The sequence below is a fragment of the Sander vitreus genome, chromosome 24 (assembly GCF_031162955.1).
Source record: "Sander vitreus isolate 19-12246 chromosome 24, sanVit1, whole genome shotgun sequence".
Classification (NCBI taxonomy): Eukaryota; Metazoa; Chordata; class Actinopteri; order Perciformes; family Percidae; genus Sander; species Sander vitreus.
In genome coordinates, this window is record NC_135878.1 from 9,992,937 (window position 1) to 10,009,321 (window position 16,385).

The 16,385-nt window shown below is 41.9% G+C and overlaps 1 protein-coding gene across 3 annotated transcripts in view; it reads left to right on the plus strand.

The window, feature by feature from the left end:
* LOC144512662 (uncharacterized) overlaps positions 1–16,385 on the plus strand; it is a 36,538-nt gene that overhangs the window by 17,783 nt on the left and 2,370 nt on the right. The window contains exons 1-11 of one of the 3 annotated variants that reach the window (XM_078243499.1): positions 1,549–2,266; positions 2,563–5,485; positions 5,701–5,898; positions 6,097–6,231; positions 6,997–7,052; positions 8,809–8,994; positions 9,114–9,228; positions 10,585–10,895; positions 14,540–14,632; positions 15,202–15,283; positions 16,251–16,363. In XM_078243499.1, coding sequence (XP_078099625.1) covers positions 2,806–5,485; positions 5,701–5,898; positions 6,097–6,231; positions 6,997–7,052; positions 8,809–8,994; positions 9,114–9,228; positions 10,585–10,895; positions 14,540–14,632; positions 15,202–15,283; positions 16,251–16,363 — 3,969 coding nt within the window. In that variant the 5' untranslated portion in view covers positions 1,549–2,266; positions 2,563–2,805. Of the gene's footprint in view, positions 1–274; positions 350–1,548; positions 5,486–5,700; positions 5,899–6,096; positions 6,232–6,996; positions 7,053–8,808; positions 8,995–9,113; positions 9,229–10,584; positions 10,896–14,539; positions 14,633–15,201; positions 15,284–16,250; positions 16,364–16,385 lie in introns of those variants that run through there. The other 2 variants (XM_078243500.1, XM_078243498.1) reach the window with 2 other exon arrangements.

Consider the following 16,385-nt stretch of genomic DNA (forward strand, 5'->3'; position numbering starts at 1 on the left):
AGTAAAAGGCCCAACTGGCCACTAATCAAAAAAAAGAGTAGCATGAGATTCATCAAACACACACACACACACACACACACACACACACACACACACACACACACAAAAAAGCACTGTTCCCAAACTCAAAAGGGAGGCCACCCATAGAGATAAGATCAGAAAAGATATACGTTTTTCATTTCCTACCTCCCATCCATGTCTTGTCTTGCCGGTGTTGTCTGTCTCTGTCTGCCTCTCTCTCTCTCTCTCTCTCTCTCTCTCTCTCCCTTCGCAGTGGATGACTCAGCCAATTTGCCTCCCTCCCCTCCCCCCTCTCCATCCGCTGAGCAGATTGGGCCCGTGGCACAAGGTACACCCATTCACTTTGTATAACCACTCAGACCACTCAGGATGAGAGCGTGAATTGTTGTGAGAGTGGTAACAAGAAATATCGCTAAAAGAAGACACCAAACACACAGTCTCGAAGATTTCAAGTTCTCAAAACGTGGCAGCCACTCGCATGATTAGAAATACTCCTCCTCTTTCTTCTGGTCCCTTTAGTGTTTAATGTCAGTGTTATGCATGTCAGCTAATCTTTAAATCACCTTTAGGGGGCTGCAGAATATGCCACCCTGTCCTGTTCACAATTTGGTCCATTATTTTCAATATTAGTTTAGTATTAGTTTTCTAACATATAAGTAAGTTATTGCTGCTGGATACTCAGGCTAGACAACATCCAACAGCATCCTTCCTCCCTTTATGCTATAGTAGATACATAACCTGCCACTGGAGCCCTTGATCTCACTAGTCTGCTTTCCCCTCAAAACATCTCCTCTGTTGTTCCTTTGCTCATTGTGTCTATTGATTTTCTCGAAGAGTAAATCACAGATTGGCTTTCAGCTCGTTACTCACAGAGAACAGCGCAGTCTGTTTTCCTTGCATGTGGAATGCAATCACCAAAGTATAGAATCATATAGTTCCACTGCATGGTTTATGGCCACTTTCCATTCAGATTAATAATACTAAATAATAAACTGAACTAATTCTAAGAGTATTTTGTTCATATCTTTTTAGATTTTTCTATAAAATGGGATATATTCTGAGAGAAGACTGAAAGATTGCATCCATGTTAGAGTTAAAAAAATATATTATTTACAACTGTAGTCATATGCTCTAATTATTATTTCTAAGGCAAAAAAAATGTATTGATCATATATAGACTAGAACTTGCTTTAATTGCATTCCATGCATCTCCATCAGAGCTGAAAGTAACCCATGTAACCCCAGCTGTGTTGTCCTCCATGTCTCATCTACTGTATGTGTCACCCTTCCCTGCTCAAAGAAGATAAAGTAGAGGTTGTCAGTCAACAGCAGTATGAGGAGGAGGAAGAGCCCCACAATTACCAGGAAGAAGTGGCGTATGAGCAGCCTGGAGACTTGCTCTTAGAGCAGACAGATTATTTAACAGAGCCCCAGGCTTTGGGCTGCCAGAAAGCCCAGACACCTGAGGTCCTCAATGGAGGAAGTCATCAAGGTGAACACAGCCCGTCACAAAAAGGTGTGTGTGTTTTTTATGGGGTTTTGTGTGCGTGCATACAGTTAGTGTGAGTGTGCTATATGTGTGAGCAACTGTACATCCATTCTCTATGAAAGCGCGTTGGAGTGAATATCCATAACCTATTTTGCATGATCCTCTTGTACTCTGTTAATGGGTACTAAGACTTCCCGCTCTTGATTTATAAAATGTGATGTGACTCAGGCTTTGCTGCCAACCTTCCTGCAGCTTTGTTGCTCTTAAATCCTTAAGCTTTCGCTTCAGTACCTGAAATTGCCGTGTGCAAAATGATGTGAGCATTTTGATTTTGTGCTTTCCATGCAAAACATAACCATTTGCTTTTCATTGGAGCAACATTAGAACACCTGATCAACCATATTGTAGTTGATCATTTATGCACTTTTGTATTGCCAGCTACATTGCAAATGCAAATATCACTGTCTATACTGTTAAGTGTTGCTAGAATTAGTTGTCTGTATATTTTTACGTGGGGTTTGCTGGAATATTGTGTGCAATATGGTGTTTTTGAGTACACCCACCTGTATGGGTGCTTCATGAATCAGTTCTGAATGTATTTTAAGTCTGTTGTATATCACTTGCTTTGAGTTTCAATGTTGTTCTCATTTCATTCCCATGCAAAGGATAATTCTGTTTTCCTATTGTTACTAAGGACACACTTTGGGCATTACAATCCACCCTCACTGGACATGTATCATCATCAGTATCGATAAGGTTAATTGAATTGAACATACCCATAACAAAATAACTTAAACATTTTTATCCAAGCAATATAAAGATTCATTCACATCCACACAGTATTCCTGTAATTGCAGTAAAAACTGCAATGACGCCATTAATAGTTAATTACATCAAATAAAATATGTATTTATCATCAGGTTAACGATTTTTTTTGTCAATCCTTGTGTATTGCAATAGGAATTCAATATATTAGTGTAAATTTATTTATTATCATTTTACATCATGCAACTCATTCCTTCATTCCACTTATGCACGCTATCTTACTGTAGGTGCTGTGACCCCCTCTGTGCTGTTTTGGCCTGCTGCAAAATACACTATGCTGTGTGTTTTGCTTGATGGAGAGCTACTGTATCTATGTGCAGAAGGCCTCAGCTTGATTGTATTGGCTAGCTTTTGTTGATGCTTCAAGCAAAGCTTTTAGCTTATATGACCTGGCACAAAGTTGTACAGTATTCTTCAAACTCACAGCCCAGCCAGATGAATGTATCAGTAAGGCATCTTGTGAGCCTGCTATGAAAGAAGATGAACCTCAAGTGGCGTCGCTGCATGAGAAGCAGTTGGCAGTTGAAAGAGCAACACCTGAAGGTGCAGAACTCGCTTCGATTGAACCTCCCCTTCCCTCTATGAAAGAGAAAGAGCTCACTGACACGTCCTCAATTGAGCAGGGTAACCAAGAAACAAAGGATTTAGTAGAAGAGGCTACTGAAAGCCACCTGCTTGTAGAGTCCAAAAACAAAGAAGCAAAACAACCTCTGACCGAGGAGTCAAATCTTAAGGAGGAAGACAAAAAGGGCGTTATCTTACCAAGCAAATCAGAAGCCCCTATGAATGAAAGCAAGGAAAAGCCTGGGATGGTTGAGGGGATAAATAAGGAGGGCCTAGATAGTGGCAGTGACATTATGTTGCATAAGACGCCAGTGACTGACATTCAAAAAGGGGACCAAAGTCAAGAAACTGTCAAGTCAAGTCCAGAACTTGGCAATGGGTCAAAAGCAACGTCAGATATTTCTGTAGGCCACGAGTCCGGAGCAAAAACCTACTTTGAGACATCCTCAAAAAGCCACGAACAGGAGTCATCACAAACCCAGAGCTATTACGAACTCAGCACAGCAGCAGAGAAAAAGTTAAATGAGGAAACTAAAAGCATTGTGCAGAAGCTCGAGGAACAACAGGAAAAGAAAGCCAGAACTTCCTCGGGTAAGATGTCACTAGAACAAAGAAGCCTCTCCCTGAACATTACTGTTGAGTCTTCGTCAGGACAAACCGTGAAGGGAGAGAAGTCAAGGACTTTGTGTCCAATCAGTGGAAGCTTTGATGAATCTGAAGTTTACCCTTCAACACCATCTGTGCAGAGCCAACACCAGATTCTTCCAGCTGTCTCCATTACCCCAACTACCACTGAATCACCTGAAGATACCCCCACCAAGGCAGACACGCCTTTGCCTTCTGATAAGCACAAATGTTTTGAACATTCAGGAAGCCTCTCTGAAATGTTGGACCTGGCTGGAGACCTGCCTCGACCATCATTAGAGAGAAGGGAGCTTGATCACATGAGGCGAAAGTCTGTGCCCACCAATGTATCAGCTCTGGTGGGGAGCTCTTTGGCCAAACTCGCCTTGGGAGATCAAACCTCAAGAGTGGTGGAAGGGGAAAATCAGCTAGAGGAACTGGGCTACTGTGTCTTCCATGAGTACTTAGGGCCCATGCCTTCTCCTGCTGATGTACCGAGTCCTGGAGACTCTCTGCAGCAGCTTTTCCCTTCTATGGAGAGTGAAGTTCAAGAGGAGCTTGGGGCCAAAAAAGTTGAAGGTGTTCAAAAAGGAACTCCACAACAAGATCATAAAGGTATTATCCCTGAGATTTCTCAAAAAATAGGGTTTGAAAAGAAAGATGCACCAGTAAAGAGTACCCTGATTCTTGAAAGAGCTCTGACAAGTGGAGTAAAACCTGATCGCCTAAGAATCCCAATGACTCCTTCAAAAGACAGACTGAATGAGTTTCGTTTGGAGAGTGGCCTGCCTGGTGACATAAAGATCCAAGCAATCCCTGAGGTAGACATTGAAAAAGACCCCTCCAGAGAGGCTTCTCCCAGCCCACCAGACAGTTCCTTTACTTTCACTCCTTTGGAAACTGGAAGCAAGGTTCCCCCAACTCCCACCACCCCCAAGTCCCCATATGATACTCCCACAGATACCCAAGTCCTTGAAGAGAAGGCAGGGAACGATGTCCTGCCGGAGGTCAAAGCAGAGAACCATCCAGAGTCTGAGAGAATTAATAACGAGCAGACAGAGTTAGACAAAGAAATACAGAAATCTGAGCAGGAGGAATTAGAAGAAAGAAGGGAGGAACCAGAAATGGCAAACACAAACATACCAGCATCATCTCAGTCTTCAGAAAAGAGCACAGAAAAAGATGACAAGAATATTGAAAGTGAGAGTGGGACACCTACAAGATTAGAAAGAATAGAAAAGCAAGAGACCCCAGAAGCTGTTCAGGATGTAAGCACTGGAAAGCCCTTAGATGAGAAAGATGCCCAAATCCAGTTACAGGAGGTGACTCTGGATAAGGTTGCACCAAAAATGCCACAAATATCCTCCCCAGTCATCATTATACCTCAAGCACAAGTGGAGGAAGAAGCAGATGAAGAGGATGATATTGAGATTGCCGAAGAGCCTCAAGAGGTAATTGAAGAAGCTGAAGTCCCTGAGAGTCTAATTAGGGGGAGGCTGACGGTAGGCGATCAGATGGTAGAAGAATATCCCAAGTCTGGAGCAGAAGAATGTAGTCACAGTGCGCAAAGCAGTGATAATGGGGAGCCTGTGACAGACAGTTCGCACTTGCCTCTATGCTCCGACCATGATCTCCCACAGCAACTGGATGAAGGTGGCAGAGATGATGGGATAGGTGAGGATAAAGTAGAAGAACATACACAAATAAATAGGGATGAAGGGACTAAAGAGGTGGTAGAGAAAGACCCAACAGGAGAGGAGCGAGTGGAAGAAGTTGGTTCTGATGTGGTACGTGAAGAGAAACAGAAGAAAACCATGGAGGATGAGGGGGAGGAGAGGATGGTTGAACAGGAGGTGGAAGAGACCTCTGATGTACTGCGCCAGACCAGTCAGGCAGCTAATGATGAAACCACCATGGACGTCTCTATCCTAGATACAGACAGTGGCTGGATGGACTCACAAGGTACCCAGAGCTTGTAAAATTAATAAATTAATCACTTGTAAAATAAATGTTTAAGACACATTAATGTATATTTAACATATTTTTAATACCAAAAACTAGCTTACACCATGAACTTTGTTTGATAGTAAATCTTAATGTGTCTTTTGTACTAAGTTAGCTCCCAGCTAGCGAGGAATGTGGAGAATTAGTTCTCTTTTAATTCCTCTCCACTGCAGATGATGACAAAAGTATCATGACTGAGCAAATTGAAGCCCTTCCTCAGGTCCAGCGTCCTACTAGTACACCTGTGGTGGACAGACCCGCTAAACGGGCCCCTGGCAGAGGAAGGGGCCACCCTGGCATCACTGAGAGTAAAGTGTCCCGCAAAGTACCCAGCCACCATCCACCAAGAGAGGAGATGAAGAAGAAAAAAGGTTCTGATTCTGTATTCAAGAAGTGTTGTTTAGCTTAAAACAAATAGTTATGCACATTTTCATTTACACATTTTATTCTTTAGCGAATCCAATAGCAATGTCACTTGTGTAACTTGTCAAGTACAGATTTGCCTCTCTGCAGTACATTTAACCGAGGTTTGCATATTGGTATAATCCTCTCTCTCCTCTTTGCTGTAGCTGTGAGGAGGGCTGACCTGAATAAGGTTTCAGTCCTCCAATGTCGTTCTCCATCTCGAAAGAGTGTAGCCAAATCAGCAGCCAGACATCCTAGGCCCGTTCTGCTTCACCGCTCTGCTAGACGCAAGGCCACAGGTGAACACTCTTCACCGGGAATCAGTGCTGTGGATAGAGAGAGTGCAACCAAGTTCTAATGTACACTCTGCAACCTTCCCTGTATTACTTTTTATTCTGGCTTTATATGAACTGAACATATCCATAAAAATAACAGAAATAAATATTGCTAACTGAGTTCCACAAAACCTGACAAATGGTAAATTCTTTATTTAACGCTATTTAACTGGAAATACAGTCAAACCTGGAACAATTTAGGGTTTGAATTGTGGCTACAAATGTACAGTAACAGGTATTTTGATGACTTTGCTCTCTCTCTATTGATGGCTCCTTGAGAAATCAAGCAGGTGCAATGTAGCTGGCAAACATAATGTGTCATGGTCTTTTTTTATGAGCTCAACTGCTTTGTCTTTTGTCTGTTCTCATTTTGTCAAACATGGAGTAGGCTATTTACTCCTGCTTGGCCTCATAGCAACCCTGGTTTCATTCTTTTTCTAATCGTTAAATGCAACTGTAGGCTATATGTTTACTGGAAATGGCTGCATGTTGAAGGTTGCGTGTTTGGTCAGCTTGTGTGAAAATGTCTGACTAAAATGTTTTGATGTGATTCAACGTGTAGAGGAGGGTTTTTGCTGATTTGATGATGACGTTTATACGCTTGGACAGTCTATTCGGAGTACATTTATGGGAGTTTATGTGTGTTGTGTGTAAAAACTAATTAACACTCGCAAATGTCTCCCCTTTGCTGGTTTACATTGATCATTTAGCAGGACTCTTTCTTTACAGGTATGGAAAGCCATCAGCCCCTCAGTGTGGCCCACCAGTCCAGGGAAAGGACAACTGTAAGTATTATCAACTACAACACATGCACAAAATCACATGCACCGCCTCGCTCTACATTACTATCCCTTACTTAGGTACCCATGGTCTGGGTGAATACTCGATTCTGATTGGCTGCAGGGAGTTCCGTTGAAACTGACCGTTTACCGTTCCAAATGAATGCGCTACATTAAAAGAAAACGAAAATGTGAATGTGTTATTTCCAACACTGTGTGGTGCTTTAGTGCCTCTTCTTATAACACACAAGCTGCAAGAAGTAAGTTACACTGCTCCTCTGAACTTAACGTTATCCCCTGTGAAACAAATGATCTTATCCCGTTCATTGTTCAGGTCGTTAACTACTTCCGGCTGCGCCTGACAGTAGCTAACTTTACACATGGCAGATAATTGTTCGTGAAAATCGTTAGCTATATTGTTTTGGGGACAATGACATGGCTGGATAGCTAGCTTGTCTTGTTGTTAAACATACTTTTAAATTATATTTACTGATTTCCAACTGTAAACAAGGTTATTGACTTTGAATCAACGCTTTCTGGCTCGTAGCCGAGCTAAAGGGTTCTATGAGCTGAGCCAAAGAGCGGACTTTAGCTAAATATCTCGTTGCTAAGGCTGGCAAGGCGTATCCAAGGTCCGTCCTATTTAATGGAGCAGTGAACAACGTTTGCATTGCATAACAACCTTAAGGGATGGGAATGATTGTTCCAGGTATTAGTCTAACTCTCAGGCGTAAACAGAGTTATTGTTTAGAAAAAAGAAAAAAAAACTTTAGATTTCGATTATAAAACGCATTAAAATATAAAATAATGGTTTCAAAAAATGTTAATCGGCAATTGACCATGGTTTAAGTGGGTTAATGTCGAGGTGTCCATTGTAAGGTAACGTTAGGCGAGGCGTGAACCGTCCGACGCGCATCACTTTAGAGTGTATTCAATACATTCCTCACATCTAATAATATACACATTAATTCCATTTCATGGGACGAGGATATTTCCAATGGATCTTTATTTATTATCTCTCAAATCACACAATCAGTACTATATTGTTGCAAACACCTGTGTCGCATCAGTACATAGGCTATCACAACATAACTGCGTAATGCTTCATGGACCTTGTTGTTTGCAAACTGGATATTTTCTTCTTTTTTTTTTTAAATTTCTGCATGTGTGTCTTTATTATTTCTCTCTGTGTGCACGTTCATTTTGTCTTGCATGCCTGCTTCTGTCCTTGTGCCAGTCTCGACAGAGGACATCTGTGAGTATAGAAATCAAATGAGAGTAGGAAGACACAGGCAATCGTGCAGATTTTACTATTTTAGCCACAACGCTAATAATGTGCAATACAGGGGCAAAATATATCGCAAATATCTTGAACTTCATCTTTCACCGTTAACCACTCTTGCAACAAAAACATTTTCTACCTCTGTCTAATAGTCTCATTATGATTCATATCCTGTGTGTGAACATCTCCATCCATCCAAAGCAAATACTTTTGTACTGTACTGCTGTAAGTTTTTTTTTTTTTTTGGACCTCTCAGTTTGTAATAATATACAACTGAGACCTTAAGTTCAGCTGAGAACTTTGCTAAAAATAAATGCTGTGAAATAACAAAGCATACAGTTCACCTGCGTGTAGTATGTCTCTCCCTTCACCTCCACTTCATCCCATCTCACTTCTTTATTTCTCCATCTGTTTGTCACCTCCGCCTCCTTGCTCGCACATCATCCTGCATGCTTTCCTGCCTCTTGTCGCGGCTTCCAGAGCCCCACGCGGGCCGTTCTGTTAAAGATGGCATTTCAGCGCCGGGGATCGGATCACCAGCCCCCCCGGCCCGGCTCTGCCTGTAGCCTTAAACGGAGCCCCTTGGTGCAGGCGGAGCTCAATGAGGCCCGCTGCTCCTCTGCATGTTCCGGCCCATCCCCTCTGCCAAACGAATGGGCAGAGAAGGTAAAATGAAAGGAAAACGGGATTGACAGCCTGATAGGTAACCAATGTCCGTGCACGCTGCATGTGGTTGAGCCCAGGTATTGACTCTTCGGTGTGTGTGTGTGTGTGTGTTCATTCAGGAGAGAGCGTACCGCAGCCCAGAGAAGAGGTCGTCCCTGCCCAGGCCAGCCAAATCTCTGACACGCCACATCCCTGCTGCTGAACAAGAAGACAGCACCCCCTCCAGGCCAACCTGTAAGAATATGCACACAGATGCACAAAACAGAACCTTCCAGCTTGTTTTGCCTCCCAAATTAACTGATCTCCCACACAGCAGATTGCCTCTTTTAATCTCTTGTATTTAAACGTATGACTCCTTATCCCCTTCTTTTTAATTACTTTATTAAAATCTAACTCCTACCACCGTACACTCCCTTCCCTGCTCTTCTCTTCCTCCCCCCATTTTCCTTTTATCACCTTGTTTAATCTGCCCCTGTTTTCCTCCTTTTGCCTCTCCCCTCTGAAAGCGATCCAGTCCAGGGGGGACAGCAGGTCTGGAAGAGCCCCTGGTATGGCAGGTAGACCACCTAGTAGCTCTTGTTAGACCCATCAAAACCTCTTCAACATATATGACATATGGTTATTAGCGTATTAAGTGTTTTTATTTCAAAGCACTCCAAAATAAGGATCCACATTCTGTATAGAGGCGAGCATCGTCCACTGACAAAGCCTTCATTCATTTATCTTGTTCACACATTATACTGAAGGGTGTCTGCAGGTTTCAAAAAGTCTTAAAATAATTCATTATTCAAGTCTCCTTACATTGCATTCCCCTCTTAATACAACCGGGTTGCAATATGCAAAACATGCCTGATTTGCTGTATCTATCTAATTTCTGCCCATTTAAAGTTAAAAGAAGATAATCTTCCAATCAGAAAGCTCAATTTGCCAGCTTGTTTATTTAGTTTTGTTCCCCAATTTTGTATTAATTCGTTACAATTTCATTAGAATATTTTATTTATATATATACACACACACACACACACACACACACACACACACACACACACACACACACACACACATTCATTTGGCTTTGTCAAACCTGTAGTGACCTTATCAGAGCAACAGGTGGGATCCATAACAACAGGTTGCTACTTCTTGTTCTTATTCAGGATGTTGTCGACTAATATCCTACTGGAGCTGCACCAGTATCCCAGCAACAAGCCGCCAGCGTTGAATGAATTCGGTTGCCTGTGTGTGCTTTCACATTCAGGTCAAACATTCTTGTTTGACCTGGGTTGTTTGTTTAGTGGAAATTGAGCAAATTTAGTTCCAGCAGGGCAGTGTTGACCGCTCCATGAGTGTTGTTTCCTTATTATTATTATTATTATTATTATTATTATTATTATTATTATTATCATCATCATCATCATGAGAAACAGATGAAGGTTCATACACTCCAATCCATCTGTTGCTCTAATGTTTTCGTCTCTGTTTTCCCACCTGTGGTTTTTCCTCTTTGTCCAAAGTGTTTCTGTCTCCATTACGGGTTTTCATTTCATTCCATATCTCTTTTCCTAATCCAAAGATATCTCTTCTTCTCTCAAGGTACAGAGTCCGTGCGTTCCCGATCAGTCCGTAGCGGTGCCTCCACCCCCGGCTCCTGCGCCGTCACACCTGGCACACCCCCTAGCTACTCCTGCCGCACCCCTGGCTCTCGCACCCCCGGCAGCCACACGCCCAAGTCCTTCAGCATCCTCCAGGAGAAGAAGGTGGCGGTCATCCGAACCCCGCCCAAGTCGCCATCCTCAGCCCAGCGGCAGCTGAAGGTTCTCAATCAGCCCCTGCCTGACCTGAAGAATGTAAAGTCCAAGATCGGCTCCACCTCCAACCTCAAGCACCAGCCGAAAGGCGGTCAGGTAACAGGCCACGTTTGAAACACGACATGTCACAACGTTGCGCAAGTGTAGAATCACACTCGGGATCTCAAAAGGAATGTCAGATTCTCACGCGTTTGAAGGACTTTAACGGGAAAATCGCGTAGTGTCACAGGAAGTCAAGGTCCAAGTTGGTTAAATCTGCACCCTGCGAGATTTTAAACGGAATCCATTTTGTCACTTTTGTAACAGGAAATCTTTACAGCACACAGACATTTCTTTTAGCAATCTACAAAGTAGTCTATAAACCACAGATTTACATAGCTATGTATTTAACTGACATCATATTTCATGATTTGTTTGGTTAAAGAACTCCTTTAAACTTTCAAACGCCACACAGTTACCTGTTTCTGCCACATGGGGGCAGTAAATGACAAAGTTATATTGTACACCTTTTAATAAAAAACAAGGTACTATTTATACTATTATAAGACACATCATTGCATTACATTCAACCTCTAATAGTTGAAGTTTATAGTTAGTTAGTGTTATTTAGAAAATAGTGTTTACACCTTGGTTAATTGTAGCTGTATCCATACACTACTATTTCGTACATACAAGATGCAATACAATGTGCTTCTGAAAGATAAAACGATACACGTAAAAAAGACAGATGCAAGAAATAGGAACATTAACACCAAAGCTAAAGGGATTAATTGATCATGTATTTGACCATTCACTTTTTACTTATTATCAGAAATTACATTTTTCATCTGGCTTTATCCGGCTTTAAGAATGAGTTGTTGTTGTTGTTGTTGCTGGATATTGTTTTTTTGGTTTATTTGTGACTCCGCTGCAAAGTGTCTATTGTCAGAATATAGGAACATTTGTAAGAACCCTCTACTCTCCGAGTTGTTGAAATGTTTTAAAAATATCTCTCTTCACATCTTCACCGCCTCTACACCCCCGCCGTCACTTCCTCTCCCCGTCTGCTGAACCTCTCCGTCATCAGCCGCCTCCGGCTTCTTCCTCTGACTTTCCCCTTTCTGTCTTCATCCTCTTACCTCTCTCAAATTTCTCCTTATTGAAGACGGACGCAAAACCAGCTTCAGCGCTTAGTCCTAGGAGCAGATTTAAAACGGCAGCTATTCTCTTAAGAGTATTCCTTCAATTGCCTCCCAAGGAGCGGTCAACCTGCAGAATCATTTGCCCCCGGGGCATCTGCTTTCATCATCGGCGTGCAGGAATTCCCTTCCGGCTCCGAGTATTAATAATTGCAAGCGGAAGGAATTACTTATTGAGAAGTTGCATCAAGGACACAGAATAAAAATATATTGCCTCGCGTCACTTTTTCTTGCTGGGGGTTTGGACGCCTTCCATTTTAAAGCTATACATTTCCTAGCTGCCATCAAAGCAAGATCTATGTACATACTTTCATATATATTCCACTTGTCAGACATATTGGTTACCAAAAGACATAAACGAGGTGAAAGGGGAAAAGATACATTTAAACACTGCGATATCAACTTGGTAACAGGGGCAGACATTTTTTTTAATGAAGCTGGGTGAGAAACGGCTTTGTGGAGCACGGTCACTGGTATCACACTCAGAAGCTCTAATGTCAGACTAAAGACTTAATGTTGGGGGGGAGAAATTTCATATGTTAAAATGACACGTAATGACATATTTACAATCATATAATGTCTTAATGTCATTGTATTTTGACATTAAAAGACCAATTTCAAAATAATAATAATTACATCTGCACACAATGAAAATGAGACTGCAGCCTCAGTGCTTTGGGGATATTTTGCTGTAACTTTGGGTGATTTGTCTCCGCTACCGTGACAACGATTTAAATAATTAAATGAAGCTGTTGCATAATGTATAATACAGGGCTGCCAGGAATAACGGTAATGATATTTTCAGTATTGAATAATCCGTTGAATATTTTTCCATAAAATGGCAGAATAGCCACACTTGCAGTCTCCTGAAGCCCAAGTTGAATGCTCGTATTGCTTGTTTTGTCTAAAGGACAGACCAAAACCCCCAAATATTTAGGTTATTATTATTATAGAAGATTCTAATTTTTGTGCAGATTCCCCACCTGAAAGGCATTTGATGCATCCAACCCCGAAATAAAGAACGGGATTTCACTCAGTGACCAAAGACTTCTTTTCCTTTTTTCCTCCTTTTTATTTTGGCATACTTTCAGACGTTCCATTTGACAAGTTCCTTTGCTTCAGCCAAGGAAGGCATTTGGATTTTTAAGATGCTTAACAGTTTAGTCTTTTACAGCAGTAGCAGGTGAAAAACCTTTTAAACACAAAGGAAGAAAATTAGCAATTGAAAATACGTTTTCTCTCCGAGCCACGGTGCATTGTCATTGGTTGACCTTGCAGATGTTTGTGCTGCAACAGCTGGAGAAGGCAACGTAGGAATGCAAAAATGGATAGTAAGAACAGTGTGTGTCCGTGCGTGTGTGTGTGTGTGTGTGTGTGTGCATGTAAGAGGAAGAGCTGTCAAGAGAATCCAGGTCAGGTCAGTGTAGACCGGAGACAGAGGCTTGCTGTCAGGGCTCTTGTGTGTTTTCCCTGAACCTCTTTCTCCTTTCATTTTCTCACTCTCCCTGTGTTCATTATTGGCCCTTTGAACAATGGAGTAGGCATTTTTTTAATTTTTTTTATTTTACAAAACAACAGAATGGTGCACAAGGCATTGGTTGTATTAATCCACAATTGAGCATCAGCTAAGTTTTATATATATATATATATATATAAAACATTTATTTATTTGCTTGTCCATTTGTTTTCAACTTGTAGGGTTAGGCTTGATGATATTATTACCACCTCTGTTACCTTTTGCATTTTTAATTTAGCATCAGTGTAAAATGTATTCAGCCAAGTGTTTTTTGGCTCTAGGGTAAATATGCATGTAAAGACACATGGATCACACATCCCACAATAATCTACATGAGGCTCATATAGGGTTTTTCTTTTTTTTTTTTTCTTTTTTTAAATTCGATTTTGTTTTAGGTTCAAATTTTACACGAGAAGCTGGACTTCAGTCATGTTCAGTCAAAGTGCGGCTCCAAGGATAATCTGAAGCACTCGCCCAAAGGAGGCAATGTATGTACGCCTTTCTCCTTTCTTTTGTCTTTCTCTCTTTCCTCTCTTTCTCTTTTCAGCGGGGACTGTTGTAGCACCCTCTCACGCTACTCTTATGTGTTCATCTGTCTACCCATCTTTTAAGCCAAAGAAGAGCTCATCCAAAATACAATACATCCCATGTTACTTCTTTTATCGACCAAGAAGTACCAAATGTTTTTGTATGCATCAGGTGCCGTCCTTCAAATATGCTTCAGGCTCAAGGGACAAGTTCAGGACTCAATGCCCCAAGTGTAGCTTCTGCTCTCTGATAAATGCCTTTGTCCACCCTGCATACAAACTAAACTCCATCGACGAAAGGCTTCAGATTGTTTGTGTAGTCTGGATTGGCTAAAAATCAAATTCCCCAGCGGTGAAGTGAGTGCCGACAGATTGATAGGTCGAGGATTTAAAATTGGGTCACTTTACACAGGATTATTTGGAACAGGAAAGGGACGGGGGACATTTTTAAGCCTCTCCTCTTTGCTCTCAGTGTTTTCTGTTTGCATAAAAAAAAAAAAGTCACCCTGTCATTCCCAGGTCATGATTCCAAGTGTTAAACTGGACTTTAGCCACGTTCAGGCTAAATGTGGCTCCCTGGACAAAATCCAGCATGCAGCAGGCGGGGGAAACGTGAGTGACTCTGCAGAACACATTTAACCTATACATTTAGGCATGTATATAACCACAGTGAACTATAGTTTTCATCTGTATCAACAGTGTTTTGTACCTCTGCATTTAATATATTTAATATTTGCCCTAGGCACACAGCATACAGTATCTCTGCTTAGTGTATAAAATCGTAATGTAAACACCCCCTTTACAGCATGCAGTGCTGTCTCTCTATCTTGTGTTTGTGCTCACACTAATTCATATCACATATATCACATCATATTCACATGGACAATAAAGTTTAATTGAAGCACCTGCTCCCTGTAGCGTCACATACTGCCTCTGCTGTGTTTGTTTGATGTCTGTGCTGTTGCTGCTCCCTTTTCACGTTAACCTGTCTCCAGGGAACCGACATCAGCACCTCTGTGTCTCTAGATTGACTTAATCATACTCTCCTCCTTCCTTTTTTTTTTATCACCACAAAACACCTGTCTGTTACTTTCTGTAGCTTCCATCTCTCCAAAGCATATTTATTTATTTTTTTTTTTACACTTTCATGTAAACATGTGCTTTCTGCTGCTGCCCCACAGGTCCAAATCCAGACCAAGAAAATCGACTTGAGCCACATCACCGCCAAATGTGGCTCCATGTCTAACATCCGCCACAGACCAGGTATGGCAGTTTTTGTAGTTTTTGTAGGGTTGCATGTACTCCCTCTTACATTCTTCTTCTTCTTCACATACACTTGATTATATACACACACATTGACATCTAACAAGTTATTCCAGGACGCTTTTCTTAAAGGAACATTGATGCTAGGTCTTTATGGAATAGAAATACTTGAAAACAAATGAAAATGTCAGCTTTTAACTAGTCTTGCTTTGTCAGACCCTCCTCCAAAGCTGAAGGAAGGTCTGGCTAGTCCACACAGCATTCGGGGATGGGAGGAAAACGCGCTCTGGTTTAATGGCATTTCTTCAAACCAATCAGAATCGCCATGGGCTGCGCTAAGCTCCGCACAGAGCCGCTGCAAAATAGTCGTGCGAGAGAAAACTCCGATTGGACAGATAGTCTAGCTAGCTGTCTGGATTTACCCTGCAGAGATCTGAGGAGCAGTTAACCATAGTCCTCATGAATCCGGACTATTCGGTTTTTGTCATGACAAGTTAGGGTTAGAGTTAGGACAGTGTCATGTGTTCATGACAGTGTCATGTCACTCTTATGTAGATACCTTCAAGTAAAGTGTTACCCAAGATTGTCTTTATCTTGCCGTGTATTGTGACATAATAATAATATGAACAATTGGTTATTTAGTGTTTGTTATGCATACATTTAGCGTTTGGTCTAGGAAAGTGGAATGCACCTGGTTGCTTTAGGCATCAGTTGTGATTGTGCATCATTTTTGCCATGATGTCGAAATAGGAGATTATTCCTGATGATGATTTCGACCATATTGCCATGCCCTATGTGATACTGTATGCGTCATGATGGTAAATAGATGAAGCGGCTGCGTGTTCTTCCCGTGCACTGCAGTGCGCACACTTGGATTCTTTGCCCTGAGTGTTGCTCAGGAGAATCCTGCAGGCGAGTGATGCCCCGTGGGTTTGATCCTTTTCTTCTCCTTCTGTCCTGTTCCCAGGGGGAGGTAATGTGCGCATTGAGAATGTGAAGCTGGACTTTAAAGACAAGGCCCATGCCAAGGTCGGCTCCCTGGGCAACACCAGCCACACTCCTGGAGGGGGGAATGTTATGGTAAAAAAAGAAAGCAGAAGCA